This window comes from Antechinus flavipes, chromosome 3 (assembly GCF_016432865.1).
Source record: "Antechinus flavipes isolate AdamAnt ecotype Samford, QLD, Australia chromosome 3, AdamAnt_v2, whole genome shotgun sequence".
NCBI lineage: Eukaryota > Metazoa > Chordata > Mammalia > Dasyuromorphia > Dasyuridae > Antechinus > Antechinus flavipes.
In genome coordinates, this window is record NC_067400.1 from 76,771,405 (window position 1) to 76,793,439 (window position 22,035).

The window sequence follows — 22,035 nt, forward strand, 5'->3', positions numbered from 1 at the left end:
CCATCACAACTTGTTCAGCCATTTCCCCAATTAATAGGCTTCAATTAAATCTTTGCCATCACAAAAAAAGTTGCTGTAAATATTTTTGTACAAATGGGTCCTTTTCTTTCTTTGGTCTCTTTGGGGCATAGATCTAGTATTGCTAGGTCAAAGGGCATGCCTGTTAGATATATTTCTTTGTTCTCTAAATGAGTTGGACCATTCATAGCTCCACTAAGTGTCCATTGGTGTATCTACTTTTCCACATCAAACTTAGCATTTATCCTTTTCCTTTTCTGTCATATTAGTCATTCTGATAGGTGTGAGGTGGTACATCGGAGTTGTTTTAATTTCCAATTCTTTAATCAGTAGAGTATTTTTCATATGACTTTGAAAGCTTTGATTTCTTATCCTAAAAATTGTTTGTTTGTACTCTTTGATCATTTACCAATTGGAGAATGGCTCTTATTTTTATAAATTTTACTCAGTTCCCTATATAGTTGAGAAATAAGATCTTTATCAATATATGAATAATAAAGTCATTGCATGACATGTGCAATGCTTATAAAACATTGTAGTTAGGTGCATTTGTACAGTGGCACTTCTGTATAGTATACATTGTACAGTGGCATTTTCTCCTTCAAATGGCAGGTATTCTTTCAATAGATTTGGGATTTCATTGGCATTAGTACTTCTCTCTGTTGATAAAATGACCCATGTTCATTTATCCAGTGCAACTTCTGACCACATATTTTCATAAATTTTCCCTACAGGATTTGTTGTATACATCACAATCCATCTATTGCCTTTCATCCAGAATATTTCTTGCCTATATTTTTCTATAGCTCCTATAGATCTAAGAATATATCTGCTATGCAAGAAACCTTCCCAAATCATTAGAGATTCATAACCATGACTTTAAGATATGTTCAGTCATGCTCTCATTCTGTTCTCTTTGCTCTCCTCTACAAACTTTTTACCAATGGATTCAAGGTGTAGAAGGAGACATACAATTTTGGACAAGGCCACTATGCATTTTCATTTTGCTTGACTATATCTTTCTTGACCTTTTTTTCACAATGTTTCTGAGATTCAGAGTGCTGGATCTATAGTACCCTTAAAGGTGTTGTTGGACAGAGTGCTAGGAACTGCCAAACCCTTAGATGCTGCCAGTCAATAAGCTACCACTCACTGGGGGTTACCAAGGTCTCCAACCTGGAGCTTTCTTAGGGAGATTCTTTACGTTTGATGCCTCTAGACATAGTTATTGATTTTTGTGTCCATGGTCACGTTGGGAAGCACTAGCTTTGCTGATGGCTCTCTTTTTTTTAATCATCTTGGTCACAAGATTCTTTCTGGTTAACATTTTATGTTATTCTAGGGTGAAAGAAATAATTTATTGTGGCTTCTAATTGGATTTCTTGATCAATTTTCAATGATCAATAAGTGCAAATTTCACTTTTCTGCTAGAGTATGTTTGTGAGAACTGGGAAGTCTGTTCCTCTTATTCAGAGGGATCTTGGCTCCTTTTACTTTCATATGTAAATATTCCGACATTTACATATAACTTTGAATTTATCTGACAATTTTATACTGTTTTATGATATACTGTTTATAATTTTCCTTTATTCTCCTTGGTAATGTTTTTGCCCATGATTTTATAATCTAAGCTACTGTTGATCTTGGCTGCTAAATTTCTGCTTAGGTAGAAGATAGTATTTATAACTTTCTGGGGTCTTTTGGTTTCCTCATTAGACGGCGATAATCAGTTAATATTTTTATCTTAGCCAGTTTCCACATTTTTTGAATCAACACCATAAAAATGATCAGATGGGAGTTTTTGTAATTGAGCATTGATAGCTTTATATTCATTTGTTATTGATTTTGACTTTTGTTCTAACTACTTTTATGTTTTGGTTGTATTAAGATAGTCAACTGTGAAATGGATTCACATCATATGTGAAATGGATATTCACATATCCTTTGTGATGTGTTAAGATATAGTCAATTTCATTTATTTTATGATATTGTTCAATGCTTGCTATTTTTAATGCTTTTATTGTTTTCAAAAAGAAAATACTTTTAAAGCAAACATTGCCCTTGGCAAGGGTAAAGTGTTTTGAATCTGAAAAGCAATAACAATACTTTTTAAATTTTTATATTTTTGTGATTTGTTAATAATTTTTTGCGAGCATCTTTATTCCCCAATTCCATGTGAAAACAATTTTTAACATTTTTAAATTTGACTTCCAAATTCTCCCTCCCTCCTTTAGAAGGACAAGTAATTTGATGTAAATTATATTTATGAACTGTCAGGCAAAACACATTTCTGTATTAGTCACTTCCTGAAAGAAAATACAGATTCCCCCCCCCCCCCCCAAAAAAAAAAAATCAACAAGGAAAATAAAAGAGAAAAAAAGTATGTTTTGATCTGCATTCATATTCTGCCAGTTCCATCTCAAGGAAATGGATAGCATTTTTCAACAGAAGTCTTTTTGAATTGTATTACATCTTCATATTGCTGGGCATAGCTAAATTATTTACAATTGGTCATCGTATAATACTGCTGTTACTATGTACAATGTTCTCCCTGTTCTGCCCATTTCTTTTTGCATCAGTTCCAGGTTCCTCTGAAAGCAGCTTGCTCATGTGTATAACAGTTTGCAATCACATGACACAAATTGTTTTGCTATTCCCCAAGTGATGGGCATTCAATAGTATTTTTTTTTAAACATCCTAACATCTTGTCAGGATGTTAAATACTCAGACAGACCTAATTAGATATCTATAAGTATGATCACTGAGATTCGAATTCTTGCCTAACTGTTGTTTTTCTACTACCCCACCTAACTACAGCAGAAACATTTATTTAGTGACAGTACTGAAATCACTCAAAGTTAGTATCAAAATTTAACACTATAACAGCTGTCTTTTCAATATCTTAAATAAAATACATGCTGAATGGTGAAATGCTTGGTAGAATAATATAGTTTAATTCTATCTCTACATTACTTGGAAAGCATGTTAGGTACAAGATAATAGATATTAGCCAAAAGAAAAAAACAAACAAACAAAAGAAGCCCTCACAGTAAGGAGGAAAAGGCACAGGAAATAAGCCTTTACTGTGAGATAAATCAAATATACAGGTAGTTTGATTTTTATCAGTTTTTAAAAAAGGAGATCAATAAGACTATGCAGCGTATACAAAAGCATTTTAAAAACTTTTCCATATGCATACCTGAACAGTTTGGACTTGTGGAGACTGAATAACTGATGGCTGGGCTGCCTGAATAACTCCATGAACTTGAACAGTTTGCCCATTAGGGAGTTGCACTAAGGTCACTGTTGGAGCAGATGAAGTCGCATGAGCTGCTGGCATAGAAACCTACAAAAATAGAGAAAATGTTATTATAGACACATATGAAGTAATAACTGCAGCTCAGAATCATTTAGCATGCGACTAAATATCAAGTTATGTGATAAAATGTAGGGATTACAGTGAATTTTATAGGTTCGGAAGCAAAAAAAGAGCTTATGGTATTTTAGTCTGCATTAAGGGTGCCACAGTAACCATGATCTTAGCCCAGTGCATGTCAGATAGCAGGTGCTTCAAAAATGTTTACTGAATGAAAGTTATCCCCTGGTATCCTGCTTTGCTTAAAGCACATTTAGATTCCAGTTAGGAAGGGCTACAATAAATGTAAAACAAATAGGATGAAGAAGGGCATCAAGTTTATGACATATGAAGAATAGTTAAGTGAACTAGAGATATTTAGGCTAGAGAAAATAATAATTAAGGAGAACATAACAGCATTTGAAGGCTGTAATATGGAAGAGGAATCAGAAATGCTATCTTTAGCCCCAAAGGGCAGGAACAGCAATAATGGGTAAAAGTCATGGGCTAATTTAGCTTTGACATAAGAAAAAAATCTCTTACAATTAGAGCTATACAAAAGTAGAATATTCTGTCTTAAGTAAAGAATTGCCTCCTATCAGATGACTTAAAGAGTTCCTTTTTCAGGAATGGATGGCCCTTAAGGTTCTTTCTGACTTGAAAATTTGGATTCTACACTATCTTCACAATAACTCTGGAGCTTGTAAATGCCAAATATTATAATCTTTATTTTACCAAATTTAAGTATCTTTCCTTGAATCACAGAAGTAGGAAAAAAAAAACAGCAGGTTCTAACTAAAATTAGTTTGTCTAACTTTAAAACTTTTTTCTTTGTACCATTTAATTTCAACACTTATTTTCAACAATAAAAATACGGCATTAATTGGGAAATATTTTACTATATATAAGAAAGTAGTTATGAAATTTAATGTTTTTTAAAATTACTAAATATACTTGTTTCTTTTATTATTTGATCCTACAATTGACTCTTTAGGAGCAAAATGAACCTTGTATAGTTCCAAACTCAGTGTTTAGGTTGAAAATGACATTTCCAGTGCCAATGTTACAAGTAAGTGAAATTTAAAAACGAATTATTTTTTATACTATTGAACATTATTTTTAAAAAATTGTAATAAAGCTACTTTCAAAAGGAGACAAAATGTTGCTAAAAGAGGTTTACAATACGAATTTTACTATGAGTCATGTATGTAGTATACAAATAAATTGCTAATTATTTAAATATGTGAAAGGTATTTTATAACAAATAATTATAATATTGGCCTCCTTTTAGATCAATATCTAGGTCACAATAAACCCAATAAAAAGTCTTTTGTTAGTCTAAGATTAACACATACAAATATAAGATTCTTTTTTCTATTTGGTTTCAGAAAGTAACTTCGTATACCTAGAGAGCCACAAGAGAACTGAATGAATTTCTACTTAGACACAATGCTTTTCACATATCTTTATTAGTAAATTTGTATTAAAAACCATACGTGCAAATGAAACTCAAAATGACACTAATAGTTTTTTCCTTGATATTAAAGCAAAACAATAAAAAACGTAAGAAAATTATGTTAATACAGAATACACATTTTAAGAATTTTGAGGGATGAATGAAAAAAGTAACACTTCATATTTGGGGAAAAATAATTAATATATTGATAGAATGGTAAATACAATGGCCTGGAGAAGATGAAAGAAAAAACAATATTTATTTATGGGAGATTATTTTTTGGTCTTGACTTTGATTTAATTGTTATGAAATAATTAGCCCTTCCCCTCAACAGAAACTGAAGAAACTCTTACCAATATGGAAAGGCAATTGTTTTACAACTTCTAGGCTTAGAGAATTGCCTACCTTCAAGTTTAAGTGACTCACCCAGGGGTCATAGCCAGCAAGTATGCGTAAGACATAAACCCTAGATCTTCTGACTCCAAGGCTGACTTTTTATTCACATGCCGTTTTCTTATGTCATTTATGTTTTATTACGTTAAAATGTTTTCATAGTTCTTCAAGTCTGCAAAAAGCTCTACATTCATTCCCTCCTCCAAAGTTCTTTAACAATTCTATGAAGCAGATCCTATATAGCTATTATCAGAGGCAGTTGGATGGCACAATAGATAGCCATGCCCATGATGACCCAGGTTACCATTAGAAATGAAATTTTAATCCTAGTCTTCCTGATTCAATAACTATTCCACTATCTATCATACTGTATTGTTTTCTATGTGTGAACAAAAGATATGAAACTATTAGCTTGGAAACTTACTTGTTTCAATAAAGTAATGAAATTACTTATTACTTTTGCTATCTTCTGGGTTCTATATAAATAGTTCTTCAAAGAAATGAGCAATCAATGAAAAAAAGAATGGTGTTTTACTTTCAACAAAAACAAAATGAAAGTTTTTAAATATTAGGAAAAATGATAATATTAAAAATTATAATTATAGAATTATTAAGCTTTGTATAATGAATAGTTTTCAGTTGTTATATGAAGAGCACTTTACAATAATTATGTTAATCTACATTAAAATAGAATTTCTAAAATTTCATTTCTCTCCATTCATTCTAGATATTCTACTGTACTAAAAATGTTATTTTCCTTTTAATCCAAAACACACATTTCCTCTTGGAAATTATACAGCTTAATGAAAATTCCAAAATTATCTTATACCTGTGCTAAAGTTGCAATCTGTGGTTGTGTTTGTACAGCCATCTGTTGATTTTCTGCCTCCGTTACAGCTGCATCGCCACTCTGCTGGGTCTCTGCACCAGATTCCATGGTCATTTAGTTACCTATAATCATAGTGAAATATATTCTTAAATATTGATGTGTCTTTTATGGTTCTATTGAGCATATCCTGACTCATGAATGGGTAGTATTTCAAAAAGTATTTGTAAAACAGTTAATTGTCTAGAGCTAACTAGTGGAATTGTCTTTAGGTTCCCAGCTGTCTCAAAAACTTATTTTATGAAATATTGCAATGTAGTATTATAATTTCCAATTATTGTTATATAAAAATAGGTTTGGAGTAAAAATTGGGAAGTAGGGGAATGCCAGGGATACAATTTTCCTGTAGGTCCTAGATATATGAAGAGAAATTTGCTCTTCCTTCATTCCTCATCTTAGAGTTGAAGCAGAGAAAATATTTTGATGAGATGGGAAGCAGGTGGGAGGTCAGTAAGGAGTATTCAAAAAGCTTTCATAAGAGATAGAAAGGGCAGAGGAACCTGAATGTCATGGCTGATGTCATTTGGGGAAAGGAAATCAATGCCTAGAAGCAGTGATGGTAGAGAGAGAAGGAATGGCATGGGCAAGTTACAAGATTTTAAAAACCCACCCTAGCTGTCTAATCTACCATCTCTCCCCAAAATGCAGGAATGCCTTCTATAAATATCTCTGGTCAGATTACCTGATATATACTCCCTGTTAAATGTTCAGCTAATGGGGAAAACATAACAAGGCCACACATTCTGGCTTTTGGACAGCTCTAATTATTAAGTTTTTCCTTATACCAACTCAAAAATGTGTTTATTGTAACTTTCCCCCCATTGATGCATGTTCTTTTTTACATAGCTATACAAAATAAATCCAAATTTTCTTTTGTAAGAGAAAAAATATTTAAAGAAAATTATTTCAGTCATCATGTCCCTCTGCTCTTCATATAACTGTTCCTCACATAATATTCAACAAATTCAATTCATTTATTATTCATCTACACATTTAAGGCACTGTGCTAAAAGATGAAAAATAACAGTTCTTATACCATGGACCTTACTAAATCTAGCATATACTATATAGTTTTATAAAGTGTTCTTCTCACAACAATTCTGAAACTTGGAATCTGAGAAGGTAAGTGACTTGCTTCGCTCATGGCTAGCAAAATGGCCAAGTCTGGGCTTAAAACCAATTTGTTTGACTCCAAATAAAGGTCTTTTCCAATTATCATTACCCAATTGGCTATTTTTTTTCTGAACATGATAAAAGCATGTTACTTTTTTGTTACTGGTTCCTTTTAAAATGGGATTCCTATAACTCAATGTAATATTTAAGATTTAAGCCAGTGTGGAATCAGGCACTACAAAGTATAGATCTGGACAAAGATCTGGACAGTATAATTCAGTTGAAAATGCTTAACAAGGTTTCAGGTTTTTAGGCAGTTACATCATACTATATTTTTTATATAGTATAACTTATAGTCAACTAAGATCCTCAAGTTTTTTCCACAAGAATTGATATTAAACTACCTTCCAAATACTGTACTTGTACAACTAACTTTGGAATCTAAGAGCAAGACTTTATACATATCCCAACTTTGTAATGTTCTGTTAACTTTACCCTATCATTTCAGGAATTTCACAACCATTTACTAAAAGTCCACCCTTTATGAGACAATGTGCACATCATGTATAGAGGGAAACAATTACTCTTTCCAAGGTTTGTGTCTTTTCTAAATGTTTCTAAAAGATGATGTTTAGAAATGCTTTACTTTTTGCAAAGGGCTCTTTTTATTTCCATGACAGCACTTGATTTTCATAATGAACCCTATGAGTTCAGTTATTATTTTCATTTGAGAGATGATGAAACTAAGGCTAAGAAAAAAAGAGCATGAAATTATCACTTCCAGTTGCACACTAAAGAATAATGAAAGGATTTTGCTTAGCACTTTACACTCAATATTATTTTTATTTAAAGACTACTATATCTGTTTCTAGCAATGGAAATAACATTTTATGGCAATCCTAATTAAAATGGATAAAGTGAAAATATTTCTACTTGTAGGAATTAATGTAAATTTTTTTTGAGTAAAATGAGTCACATCAACCAAGAATACACCACTTCACCTCCAATATTGAAGAAATTCAAAGCAGCAAGAATAAATTTCAATTTATAATTTTAATAGCTAATTAAAAGCTTCCCCATATGCTTACTTGCAAAAAATAGAAAAAAGAAGATCAATGAATTGGGCTTACAACTAAAATAGTTAGAAATTAAAACCCTCAATTAAATACCAAAGTTAAAATTCTGAAAATAAAAGGGGAGATTAATAAAATTGAAAATAAGAATACTACTGAATTAATAAAAACTAAGAGTTGGTTTTGTGGAAAAAAACAACAAAATAGATAAACCTTTAGTTAATTTGATTTGAAAAAGAAAAGAAGAAAATCAAATTGTTAGTCTCAAAAATGAAAAAGTAGAGCTTTCCACCAATGAAAAGGAAATTAGAGCAATAATCAGGAATTATTTTGCCCAACTATATGCCAATAAATTTGATAATCTAAATGAAAAGGAGGAATGCCTACAAAAATATAGATTATCCAGGTTAACAGGTATCATTTAAATCATCCCATTTTAGAAAAGGAAATAGAACAAGCTAACTCCCTAAGAAAAAATCTCCAGGGCCAGATGGATTTACATGTGAATTCTACCAAACATTTAAAGAGCAATTAATTCCAATATTAAATAAACTATTTAAAAAAATAAGAAAGGGGTCCTATCAAATTCCTTTTATGACACAGATATGGTGATGATAGCTAAACCAGATAGGGTGAAAACAGAGAAAGAAAATTATAGACCAATTTCCCTAATGAATAGTGATACAAAAACCTCAAATAAAATATCAGCCACGAGATTATAGAAAGTCATCCCCAGAATATCCAAGTAGGATTTATACCAGGAATGCAAGGCTTGTTCAATATTAGGAAAACTATTAGCATAAATGACCATATCAATAACCAAACTAACAAAAAATAATGATTATCTCAATAGATGCAGAAAAAGCATTTGATAAAATCCAACACCCATTTCTATTAAAAACACTAGAATATAAGAATAAATGTACTTTTTCATAAAATAGTAAGTAGCATCTATTAAAAACCATCAGTAAGCATTGTATATAATGGGGACAAACTAGAACTATTCCCAATAAGATCAGGGATGAAACAAGGTTGCCCACTTTCACCATTACTATTCAATATTGCATTAGAAATGTTAGCTTTGGCAATAAGAGAAGAAAAAGAAATTAAAAGAATTAAAGTAGGTAAGGAAGAAACCAAATTATCTCTTTTTGAAGATAATATGATGGCATATTTAGAGAAACCTAGAGAATCAACTAAAAAACTACTAGAAACAATTTACAACTTTAGCAAAGTTGCAGGATACAAAATAAATCCACATAAATCATCAGCATTCTTATATATCACTAACAAAATCCAACAGCAAGAGATACAAAAGAAATACAAAAGAGAAATTCCATTTAAAATAACTGTTGATAGTATAAAATATTTGGGAATCTATCTGCCAAGGGAAAGTCAGGAACTATATGAAGACAACTACAAAACACTTTTCCCACAAATAAAGTCAAATCTAATCAGTTGGAAAAATATCAAGTGCTCATGAGTAGGCTGAGCAAATATAGTAAAAATGACAATGCTACCTAAATAAATCTACTTATTTAGTGCCATATGAATCAGATTCCCAAGAAATTATTTTACAGACCTAAAAATAATAATAGCAAAGTTCATCTGGAAGAACAAAAGGTCAAGAATTTCAAAGGAATTAATGAAAATAAAAATACCAATGAAGGAGGCCTAGCTGTGCCAGACCTAAAACTATATTATAAAACAGAAGTCATCAAAACCATTTGATGTTGGCCAATAGAGTACTCATCAGTGGAACAGGTTAGGTTCACAGGACAAAATAGTAACTATAACAATGTAGTGTTTGACAAACCCAAAGACCCCAGCTTTTGGAATAAAAACTTACTATGACAAAAACTGCGGAGAAAATTGGAAACTAGTATGGTAGAAAGTAGGCATTAACCCTATACCAAGATAAGATTGAAATGGGTTCATGATTTAGGCATAAAGAATGATATAAACAAATTAGAAGAACATAGGATAGTTCACCTCTCAGATCTGTGGAGAAGGAAGGAATTTGTGACCAAAAAAGAACTGGACCTCATTACTGAATATCAAATGTATGATTTTGATTAAGTTAAAAAAGTTTTTTGTACAAACAAAACTAATGCAGACAAAATTAGAAGGGAAGCAATAAATTAGGATTTTTACATTTAAGGGTTCTGTTAAAGCCTCATTTCTAAAATAGAGAATTGACTCAAATTTTATAGGAATTGAAGCCATTCTCCAATTGATAAATGGTCAAAAGATATGAACAATTTTCAGATGAAGAATTTAAAACCATTTCTAATCATATGAAAAGGTGCTCTAAATCACTATTGATGAGAGAAATGCAAATTAAGACAACTCTGAGATACCACTACATAACTCTCAGATTGGCTAAAATGACAGGAAAAGATAATGATGAATGTTGGAGAGGATGTGGGGAAAAATGAACACTAATACATTGTTGGTGGAACTGTGAATGAATCCAACCATTCTGGAGAGCAATTTAGAACTATGTTCAAAAAGTCATCAAACTGTGCATACTCTTTGATTCAGCAATGTTTCTATTGGGCCTATATCCCAAAGAAATTTGAAAGGAAGGAAAGGAACCTACATGTGCAAAAATGTTTGTCAGCCCTTTTCCTAGTGGCAAGAAACTGGACACTGAGTGGATGCCCATCAATTGGAGAATGGCTGAATAAGTTATGGCATATGAATGTTATGGAATATTATTGTTCTATAAGAAACGATCGCTTAGGAGGATGATTTTAGAGAAACCTGGAGAGACTTACATGAACTGATGCTAAGTGAAATGAGCAGAACCAGGAGACCATTATACACAGCAACATCAAATATTATATGACGATGAATTCTGATGAACTTGACTCTTTCCAACAATGAGATGACTGATGCCAGTTCCAATGATCTTGTGACAAAGAGAGACATCTACACAGAGAGAGAGGACTATGGAAACTGAATGTGGATCACTACATAGCATTTTAACTCTTTTTGTTGTTGTTCACTTGCATTTTGTTTTCTTACTCATTTACTTTCCTTTTTGATCTGATTTTTTCTTGTGCAGCAAGAGATTTATATAAATGTTTACGCACATTGGATTTAACATATATTTTAAGCATGTATTATATATATTGGATTGCTTGCCATCTAGGGGAGGTGGGGGGGAGGAGAGGGTAAAATCTGTAACGCAAGGCTATGAAAGGGTCAATGTTGAAAAATTATCTGTGCATGTTTTGAAAATAAAAAAGCTTTATTATTTTTTTTTTAAAAGGGGGCAGCTAGGTGATGCAGTGGATAGGGCACCAGCCCTGAAGTCAGGAGTATCTGAGTTCAAATCTTGTCTTAGACACTTAACACGTCCTAGCTGTGTGACCCTGGGCAAGTCACTTAACCCCAATTGCCTTAGCCAAAAACACCACCACTACAACTTCCCCATAAACTTCAGGTATTTTTATGGGCAATCATCACTAATATACTATTTGACTTGTAACAAATTGTCATCACATGTCCTTGTATTTTATTTTACATTCACCCACAAGCTTTATGTAGGCTAGGGGTGCGTGTGTGGTGTGTGGTGTGTGTGTGTGTGTGTGTGTGTGTGTGAGAGAGAGAGAGAGAGAGAGAGAGAGAGAGAGAGAGAGAGAGAGACTGACTGTGACTTGTTCGGGGAGGAATGGACTTGTCATTTCATTAATATAGGATATTCTCAAATAAGGAAACTCCTCTCCACATGCTAGTCGTCACTTAATTCTGTGATACAATCTTTGCAACAGGAATGTTGTCTTTAGAAATTATGTGACCTGGCCAAGGTTATCAATGAGCTCAGAACTTCAATGTATGTTTTTTGATTCCCATTCTATTTTTCTATCCATTAGGCTGCTCTCTGGAGCAGTTGGTAATCTTAAGAGATGTGTTAGGGCACTGAGTTAAATGAATTGCCCAAGTATTCTGGCAAGTTCTTAAGGAAAGAAGCCATAATATATTTTTAAATTCCCCTCTAATCTTCATACAGTACTTAACACAGAGTGACAAGTCAAACTTCTTGTTTTTTTGGGCACATGTATTTTCTACTTTCCTAATATTTATGAAAATGAAACAAATTAATATATATTAAGAAAGTATTTATTAAGATGTATCAGTAAAAGAATAAATGTGATAATATCCATATTAAAAAAGTTGAAAATAATAATAATGCATTTTCAAAAAAGCAATGGTACCTCCCTCCCAGTCTTCATCATTTCTTATGGAGGACAAAAACAAATTGAATTTCTTGGTAGATTAGTAGCCTTAAATAAGAAAAAAAAAAAGAGTTCTCATTTCTATCATAATAAACAAAACCACTTAAGTGTTTTAGATTTTTAACTATTCTACTGTTTGTTGGTTACTTAATTCAGTTGGTTAGAACATGGGGCCAAGATAAAGAACAAAGTTTCAGTCAAAGACTGCTTTTATAACTCCATCATGCTATACATTCATATCTAAGATTCTTAAGTATAGACAAATCAGTATACAACTGGAAAAATATCCCAAATGAATAACTTACTAATAATGAACAGATTATGTTCACAATAACAGATAATGAGTCATTATAAAAACATACTAATAAAAGGCACAGAACCAAACCAAGTCATTCTACTGAAAAAAAAGTGCAGTGGTTTCCTTTTGCACAAATTCCTGATCCCAATATAATTCCAACTATATCCTAGCCTCAACTTATTATTTCAGTTCATGTACTCTTGGGCTCTGGACAAACTGGACTGTTAGCTGTTTCCTTGAACGCAACTTACTATCTCACTTCCCTACACTCACCTAGATACCAATTACTCTATCTCCCTCTCATTTTTCCAAATGAATTTACTTTTCAAAATCCTTATGGTGCCTCTTTCCCTGTGAAATCTTTCATGATCCTAACCACCACTTCCCTCAACTAATATCTGTTCTCCCTCTTCTAATGTTCCAAAACTTCTATTTTCTTTCCTTTTTCATTCCTTAAATTTATATTTACATGTATTTATGTTGTATTATAAGTAGAATGAGAGTTCCTTGAGGGTTTTTAAATGTACTAGTGTTGTGCCTTGCAGAATAGGTGCTTAATAATTAGTGAAATGTAATAAGATTTAAAACAATATTTAGGTGTTTATGTATAAGCTTTGCATGGTGCAGAGTAACCACTTAATATATACTATTTTTATAATACAGAGATATGGTTAAAAAAAATAATTATGCCAAATGTTTTTTTAAAGTCACTCCTGTAGAGATTAATCATGATATAAAAAGGGGATTTTCAAAAGAAAATGAAGCTATTGAAATACTCTAGGGTCCAACTTCTTAAAATTGTCATTTATGACGCCATATATGAGTCTCATAAATGAATGTGGGAATCACAAAATTATGATATGTTATCAGTAAATGCTTATGTGCCTAATTAATATACAACATATACCTGGGATCATGTAAAAATCGCAGGCAATAAAAAGGACATGAGTAGAAAAAGTTTAAGAAACCCTGCTCTGGGGAAGGTGGGGAGAACCCCAAAATACTAATAAGAGAAATGCAAATAAAAATATCAAAGGAACATAGTAATCATAAGTGAGAATGGAATAAACTCACCCATAAAATGGAAATAAATTACAGAATGGATTAGAAACCAGAATTCAACAATATGTTGTTTAAAAAAACACTTAAGAAAAAGAATAAATATTTCCTAGTAAATAAAGGGCTAGAGCATAAACTGTTATGTTTCAGCTGTGATAAAAAAGGAAAGGGAAGCAAAAACAGAAAAATTAAAAGAGATATAATCAGGGAAAACTACATTATGTTACAAGGTATCACAGGTAATAAAATAATACCATTCAATCAATACTAAAACTATATGTACTAAATAGCAGAGCATCCAAATTCTAAAAAGCACAAAATCAAAGAAGCAAAAGTTAAAAGCAGGAAAGAGAAGAAAAAAATTAAATTAAGTTTGACAGTCTCATTTCTCAAATATAGAGAATTGAGTTCAACTTATAAAAATAAGAGCCATTCCACAACTGATAAATTGTCAAATACGAAAAGGTAGTTTTTAGAAGAAGCTAAAGCTTTTTACAATCATAAAAAAATTGCTCTAAATCACTAATGATTATAGAAATACAAATTAAAACTTCTCTAAGGAACCATCTCAAACTTATCAGATTGGATATCATGACAGAAAAGGAAAATGACAAATACTAGAGAACATGTGGAAAAATAGGGACACTAATGAACTGTCGGTGTTGTAAACTGGAGAACAATTTGGAAGTATGCCCAAACGATTATAAAACGGTGATTCAACAATATCATAACTAGATCTGAATTCAAAAAGAGATTAAAGAGAAAGGAAAAGAAACTATTTGAACAAAAAATATTTAATTTTTCTTGTGGTAGCAAAGGATTGGAAATTGAAATGATGCCCATCAATTGTGAAATGCTCGAACAAGCTGTGATGTATGATTGTGATGGAATACTATTGTACTGTAAGAAATGATGAGAAAGATTGCTTCAGAAAAACCTGGGGAACCTTGAATTAATATGGAACGAAGTAAGCAAATTTCATTGTACATAATAACAGCAATATTATTAGCTACTCTAATTAATACAATGATCTAAAAAAACTCACAAAGACTCATGATGAACACTTCCAGAGAGAAATGATGAACTCTAAAATGGAAATTAAAATTAAAGCTTTTCACTTTTTCTTGTTTTGTTTCCCCCAACGTGACTAATATGCAAATATGTTTTGTCTGATTTTACTTGTATAAAAGATATTCTATTGCTTGCCTTCTTAATAGGTGAAGGAGAGGTGGGAAGAATATTTAAAACTCAAAACTTTTTTTAAAATGCTAAAAGTAAATAATAAATAAAATTTTAAAAATGAAAAAAAAATTTTTAAAAAAAGGTCCAACCTCCCACCAACAAAGATGGCAAAAAAGAAAAAATGCCAACTGATAGAAGGGAATGTGATGAGGTAGGCATAATAATCCACTCTTGATGGAATTATAAGCTAGTCTAATCATGCTGGAAAACAATTTGAAATCATACCCCAATGTCACTAAACTGTTCATACCCTTTGACCTTGAGAAACCATTACTGGACATAATACTTGAAAGAGATCAAAGAAGGAAAAGACCCATTTATACTAAAATATTCATAGCAGCACTATTTGTTGAAATCAAGAATTGTAAACTAAGGGAATCATCACCATCTGAACAAAATATGGTATACACATTTAAAAATATATATATTATTGTCCTGAAATGAGTTCAATAGAACCAGAAAGATCATTTATATGAGGACTATAAAAAGAAAAATAACTTTCAAAGATTTAGGAATTCTGATCAATGCAATAAGCATACATTTTCAGATCCTGCTGAATGATGTGTGGATGTTCTGTTTATGTTCCAGGCATGATGGATGGGGTGAGAAGGAGCTGAGGGGGTGATTAAAAGTATATATGTGAGTGTGCACAGAATAAAACAAACAAAAAAGCCCACAGTGAAAACAGAGACTACCAAGATGGCTTTGGAATGAATGCCTTGAATTTACTCTGTATCTTTTTAAAAAGCTGTATGTAACAGATTTAGTATTTCAAATATCATCCTTTCTATTCTTTATGTGTGGAAATATTCGTGTTTATTGACATTTTCAGGTTTGAAATGATAAAAAATAAACAACCCACCCCCCACCCCACCCCCACATTTCTACTTTTAAAAATGTCTTATGATCTTTCCAAAAGGAGAGGAAAAAAAAAAGCTAATCCTTAAACTGCATTTACTTTCCAAAGAAGAGAACTAAAGGTTAGGATATTCTCTGTGTATTTTAGAAGACATAGGTAGCTCTGCCTTTCTTAAACTACAGAGAACAAGGAAAAGAGCACAGAAAGAAATTTTGTCAGTTAAGATGTCTAAAATAATGAAAATAAAATAGGTATTTTCTTAGTAAATTTAACAAAATAAAACAATAAAAAAGAGCATTTGGTATTTAGAAATATTATTACTTTGTATCTTCCCTTCTATATTGAGAGGTAGTCATAGCATAGGATGTGTACTGCACTTGGGACTCACAAAACCAGAGTTCAATTCCCACCCTACTAACTATGTGACCATGTGCAAATCACATGCTTTCTCATATGTAAAACTGGGGATAATATCTATCATACTGTTTGAAACAAAATTCTGAACTGGCCCAGATAAAGATTCAATAAATCAACAACCTCAACATAAGTGAAGCAGTTTAATCTTCATTCTTCACTATACTTGGGTTTTTCTCCTCCTGCTTAGCAGCAGCTTTTCCCACTTTTCCTTGGCAGCATTGATAACTTCATAAGGATGGCCTTAGACCATTAGATTGATGGTGAACAGGACAAAGGTCCCCAGTTGGCATTTGGATCTAGAAGTTATGTTGGGATTTCTGAATGTGAATTCATTGAAAGCTGATGGAAGTGAAGACAATGAGGTTAGACATGCCCAACGCTGGGGATGAAAGAGATGGTGTCTGCTAAGGAAAACTAGGTTTCTGTTGGTTTGAAAGCAACTTTTCTAGAACATACCTAGGATATTAATTCGAGAATTTTTGAGTCTTAATGATGATTGCTGCCATCAGGTGAAAAAAATGATTACATTATAAATAATTAATAGCTTTAATTTATATAATTGAATTACTAAATTTTAAAAAATGAATTTTAATGTTCACAAAGTTTTTTAAAATACATTATCTAACTTGAGTCTTAAAATCCTCTGCTTAGCTAAAATGTGCATGCTTAATTGCTTCATAAATACTAACATCTCCCCAGGAGGCTCTAAGGTCATACAATGTATGTAGTGGGAGGGAGGACATATTAAGGGGGATATGATTTTTTTGTTTGTTTGTTTTTTAATAATTTAATTTCATTTTGTAATAATTTTTATGAAGATTGTGGAATCAAAGGTCAGGATCTCTGTAGGTATAAATTTCTCCAACCTTGAACTTCAGGTAAGAAATTGAACAAGACCCCAATATTTCAATAATTACCTCACATACTTGCAATGTTCTCTTCTCTAAAATATAATGTTCTCTGGGAGCAGATTTCTTGGGGGGCTTCTGGAGGCAGCCTTCCTTTCAGTTCAGGGTAATAATCAGAAAAGAAAATGGGAAATCAAATCATATTAGCGGGTTCCTGAAGGGGTTCACTTGAAACAGGTATACATAAATTCATCACTATGGGAGGTATTATATGTAATTACAAAAATTACATAAGCACATAGTAACATATACAGGCTAGTAATGATATAACAAATAACATGAATCAACATGAGGAATTATACATGTCCATAAGTCCTAGAAATAGTGCAAAAGGAATCTATTGTCCATTAGTTCATGTGCCAGGAATCCAATAATTCCTGCAAGTTTTCAAATCCTGCAATAGTCTCATCAACAATTTTTCATCTCAAGAAATCCAATGATTCCTGCTGGTTTTCAAGTCCTGCAACAGTCTTTATCAACAATTTTTCATCTCAAGGATCCCAATGATTCCTGCTGGTTTTCAAGTCCTGCAACAGTCTTTATCAACAATTTTTCATTTCAAGGAATCCAATGATTCCTGCTGGTTTTCAAGTCCTGCAACAGTCTTATCTTGTGTTAGGGAATCCAATGATTCCTGCAGATTTTGTTCTTAGATCTTCTCCTTTGTTTCCAGATTTTGTAATGTTCTCTTCTGGCCCATAACACATACTCATGTGTGACTCTAGTAGATGGCTGGAAATAATAATAGCATTTACCTCCCAGGATGATTGTGAGGGTCATATAACTTGGCATGATGCCTGGCACACAGTGTTATCTAAGTTTATTATTATTGTATGCTATTCTGAAGTCTACAAGCTTCATCAGACTGCTAAAGTGGGCCACAACACAAAAGAATCCTTGAACTAAATGATCGTTTATATCTCTTCCAACTCTTAAATCTACTGAAGCAATCTTATTGCATATAAGTAATAAAATCCACTGCCCAAGATCACAAGCTGAAAAATTACTAGAGATGTATGATTCAATCTTAGATGCTCTTTCTAAACAGAAAGATAGTGGACAGAACACAACCTTTTCTGAAGTCCCAGTTTCTTAAATCTCTAAAATGATGCGGATTGGACTAACTGACTCTTCTGGGTCCTTCCAACTTTTACTCTGATACCATAAAACAAGTTCAGAATCATCACAATTTTAGTTAAAAATGATGGTAAGAGGACATCTAGTTCAACCCATAGCTAAGAGACTCTACTACAATATACCCAGTAAGTGACTGAAAAGCAGTTCATTTTCTACCTACCATCTAGGGGAGGGGAGTGGGGGAATGGAGGGGAAAGGTTGGAACAGAAGGTTTTGCAAGGGTCAATGTTGAAAAACTACCCATGCATATGTTTTGTAAATAAAAAGCTATTTTTTTAAAAAGTAGTTCATTTTTAAGCTACAGCAAAATTTGCTATTTAGAACTTCCACACATTATCAGCCTAGAGGAACCAAACAGCAAAGTTTCTCTTCTATTTAATATTCCTTCAAACAAGGATATCTTTTCCCCTGAGCCTTTCACCAATTCTCATATGGCACAAACTTGAGGCTTCTTCCAATTTCAACTACCTTTTCCAGAATACTGTGTAGGTTAGCAATGTCCTGAATAAACTGTAGTGCTCCAAAATGGAACATAATAATTTAGTTGTAGTTTGATCAGGAAAGACTACAGAGAACTTTCACATCATTTTTCCTGGAAGTTATGTCCCCCTCTTAATAGAGTTTAAGACAGCTTTTTGAGCTGTCCTATCACTCAATTCAAATATATTGGACTGTTTACTACAAAATTCAATTGTTTTTCAACTTTTGTCTTTTCATGTCTCTACCACTTCATATTTGTATAGTCACCATATACATTTATATTTATAATCTGATTTCATTTTACTTTATCTGGCCAAATATCCCAGTTGCTCAACAGCAATGGGACTCTCATTGACCTCTGTATTAACTATCCTTGATAGCTAAATCACCTGCAAATTTGGGATGCTATCAATGCCTTTATCCAAATCACAAACCAAGAAAGAAAGAAACCAAGGATGAATTTTCCAAGATTACATTTGTCCTTTTGCTACTTTGTGTGTTCCTATAGGCTACTGTACAGAGTGAGAACATATTTCCTCAGTATTCTCTCTCTGAAACCCTTCCTTCAAGGACCAAGAAAAGCACCTCTTCTCAATGAAAAAATTCCTCTTCTCTGTTCCTCAGAGTAATTTCACTCTCCTCAAATTCTAAAGTAGCCCCTTTGCCAAATCTTTCCTCTACCCATATCACATTTTATCTAGGGAAAGCATAATACAGTGGAAACGGTATTAGAACAGAAGCCATAAGAGACCATAATTAAAATCTCATTTCTGCTAATAAGTAGCATTTAAGGTATTAGTAAACTTTTTATTACTCTTTCTGAATCTTGATATACTATTCTATAAAATGAAGAAAATAATACCAAACTGGGTTGTGAAAGTCAAATAAGAAAATACCTACATAGTGCTATATAAATGTCAGATGTCATTACAACGTTGTATCCTACCCATTTGTACAGCTTTGTTCTCTTCCATTAAATTAAAATTGTCTAGAGGGAAAAGATTAAAAGTTTTTCAGGGTCTAGTAAATGCTTAATAAATGTTGCTTGAATTTCTGTTCAGTGAATCCTAGTTTCACTGCTAATTTCATCATAACTTCATAATAGATTATTTTGGTTCTATCTCCCTCTCACCCCAAAGAGCATAGCTAGAATAATAAACATGTACTTATAGAATATAACAAATTGCATGAAATAATATAGAGGGAGAAAAACACTTTCAGATAAACAAATTCTGAATGACAACCAAACAATGACAAACAAGATACACTAAAAAAGAAACCACAAAAACCCTTTAAGCAAACACCCAATATGAGAAATGGCACCATCATCATCATCATCATGTGTTTTACCCAACTTGTTTTTATCAAGTCAGATTTTGATTTTGGTAATTCCAGAAGCACCAGTAACGTAACTATTAAAACAAAATTTAAACTTAAATCTTTAATATTTCAAAATTTACATCTGAGGTAAATCTTAAGCAAAATTGAATTTTTTTATTAATCCCTTAAAAAAACCAATAACCTTCACCTACCCTGTTTCCCAGATAAGACCTATCCCGAAAATAAGCCCTCCCCTTACTGTGTAAGATTCCTCTAAAATAAGTCCTCCCCTGAAAATAAGCCCTACTGAGATTGCTACTGTAGTGAAGGTGATCCCCTGCGCTACACGCTACATTACGGTACCCTCTGTATGCACCAGTTCCTCCCCCCCCACACACACACACTTCCCCCCGGGGTGAAACGCACGCTGCGCTCCGAGCTGCATCCAATCAGAGCTGCAGCAGTGAGAGCGTCATCCAGTTCTTCCCCAGTGATTTGCTTGCTGGCGCCACTGAGAGCAGTGCCGTGGAGGAGAGCTGAGGCAGGACAACATAAAACCCAGTATGTAAATGGGAGTGAGGGGGCATGATGGAGGATAAAAGAAGAACTCAGGGGGCATGATGGAGGATAAAAGAAGAACTCAGGGGGCATGATGGAGGATAAAAGAACTCCTCAGGGGGCATGATGGAGGATAAAAGAAGAACTCACGGGGCATGATGGAGGATAAAAGAAGAACTCAGGGGTCATGATGGAGGATAAAAGAAGAACTCAGCCAGCACTCACAGCGCTAAAGAAATGAAGAACTTCCTTGCAGAGAGAAGAATAGATGAAGTAATGATTCCTGCAGGAATGACTGCCTATCTCCAGATCCTTGATATTGCAATAAACAAGCCATTCAAGGACCATTTGCGCATGGAAGTCAATGACTACATTGAAAATAGAATGGAAAGAAATCAGCGTGGAAACTTTGTGAAGCCCTGTCTGCAAGAAGTCGTGACTTGGGTGAAGAAGTCATGGGATAAAATTACTGACAGCTGTGTCGCCAAGGCACTACGAGCAGGTTACCTGGACAAGATACGTTCCTTTAAAGAGAGCTATATTGCTGGACATGACAGATTGGGTCCACTTCTTCTGAAGGAAATAGAGGCGCAAGACATCCAGGATGGAATTCAGGGTATGGACACTTATGACGATGTTGTTGAAGAAGATGACATGATCATTATTGAATAAAGGTACTTTTTTTTGTTCACATTTACCTGTTTATTAAAATTGCTGTCAATGTTCATTAAAATAAGCCCTCCCCTGAAAATAAGCCCTCTGGTGTTTTTCTGTCCAAAAAATAATAAGAAGACAGTGTTTTATTATCAGGGAAACACGGTATTAGCACCTGGAGATTTTGCTTTGTTAAGTCTAATATGGTATTGTGGATTCCCCACAGTTATTCCCAATATTCACATATAGCTTATCTATATGTGAATATTTTATTGTCTAATGTAAATAGATACTCTTGTGTTAAGGATACAAAACCATTTAAAAGCATTATTTAATTCAGAATAGGTTTTATGCATCAGATATTACTGACAGTTGCATTATCATGTGAGGAGCTATGAAATTTTAAAGTTGGGTACACAATCTCAAAAAGATGAGGAATCACTGGCTGTTAGGGAAACAGCACTGAACCTGGAATTATTACAACTTGATTTGTGTTCTATCACTTTTAATTTTGTAATCCTGGGCAAATCACTTGATCTTTCTGAGATCTGGTTTCCACAACTGT

The 22,035-nt window shown here is 32.9% G+C and overlaps 1 protein-coding gene across 2 annotated transcripts in view; it reads right to left on the reverse strand.

Annotated features, from left to right (window-relative positions):
* CREB1 (cAMP responsive element binding protein 1) overlaps positions 1-22,035 on the reverse strand; it is an 88,439-nt gene that overhangs the window by 46,869 nt on the left and 19,535 nt on the right. For both annotated transcript variants that reach the window (XM_051983681.1, XM_051983683.1), the window contains exons 2-3: positions 6,052-6,173; positions 3,218-3,364 (exon numbers count right to left, since the gene is read on the reverse strand). In XM_051983681.1, coding sequence (XP_051839641.1) covers positions 3,218-3,364; positions 6,052-6,165 — 261 coding nt within the window. In that variant the 5' untranslated portion in view covers positions 6,166-6,173. The remainder of the gene's footprint in view (positions 1-3,217; positions 3,365-6,051; positions 6,174-22,035) is intronic.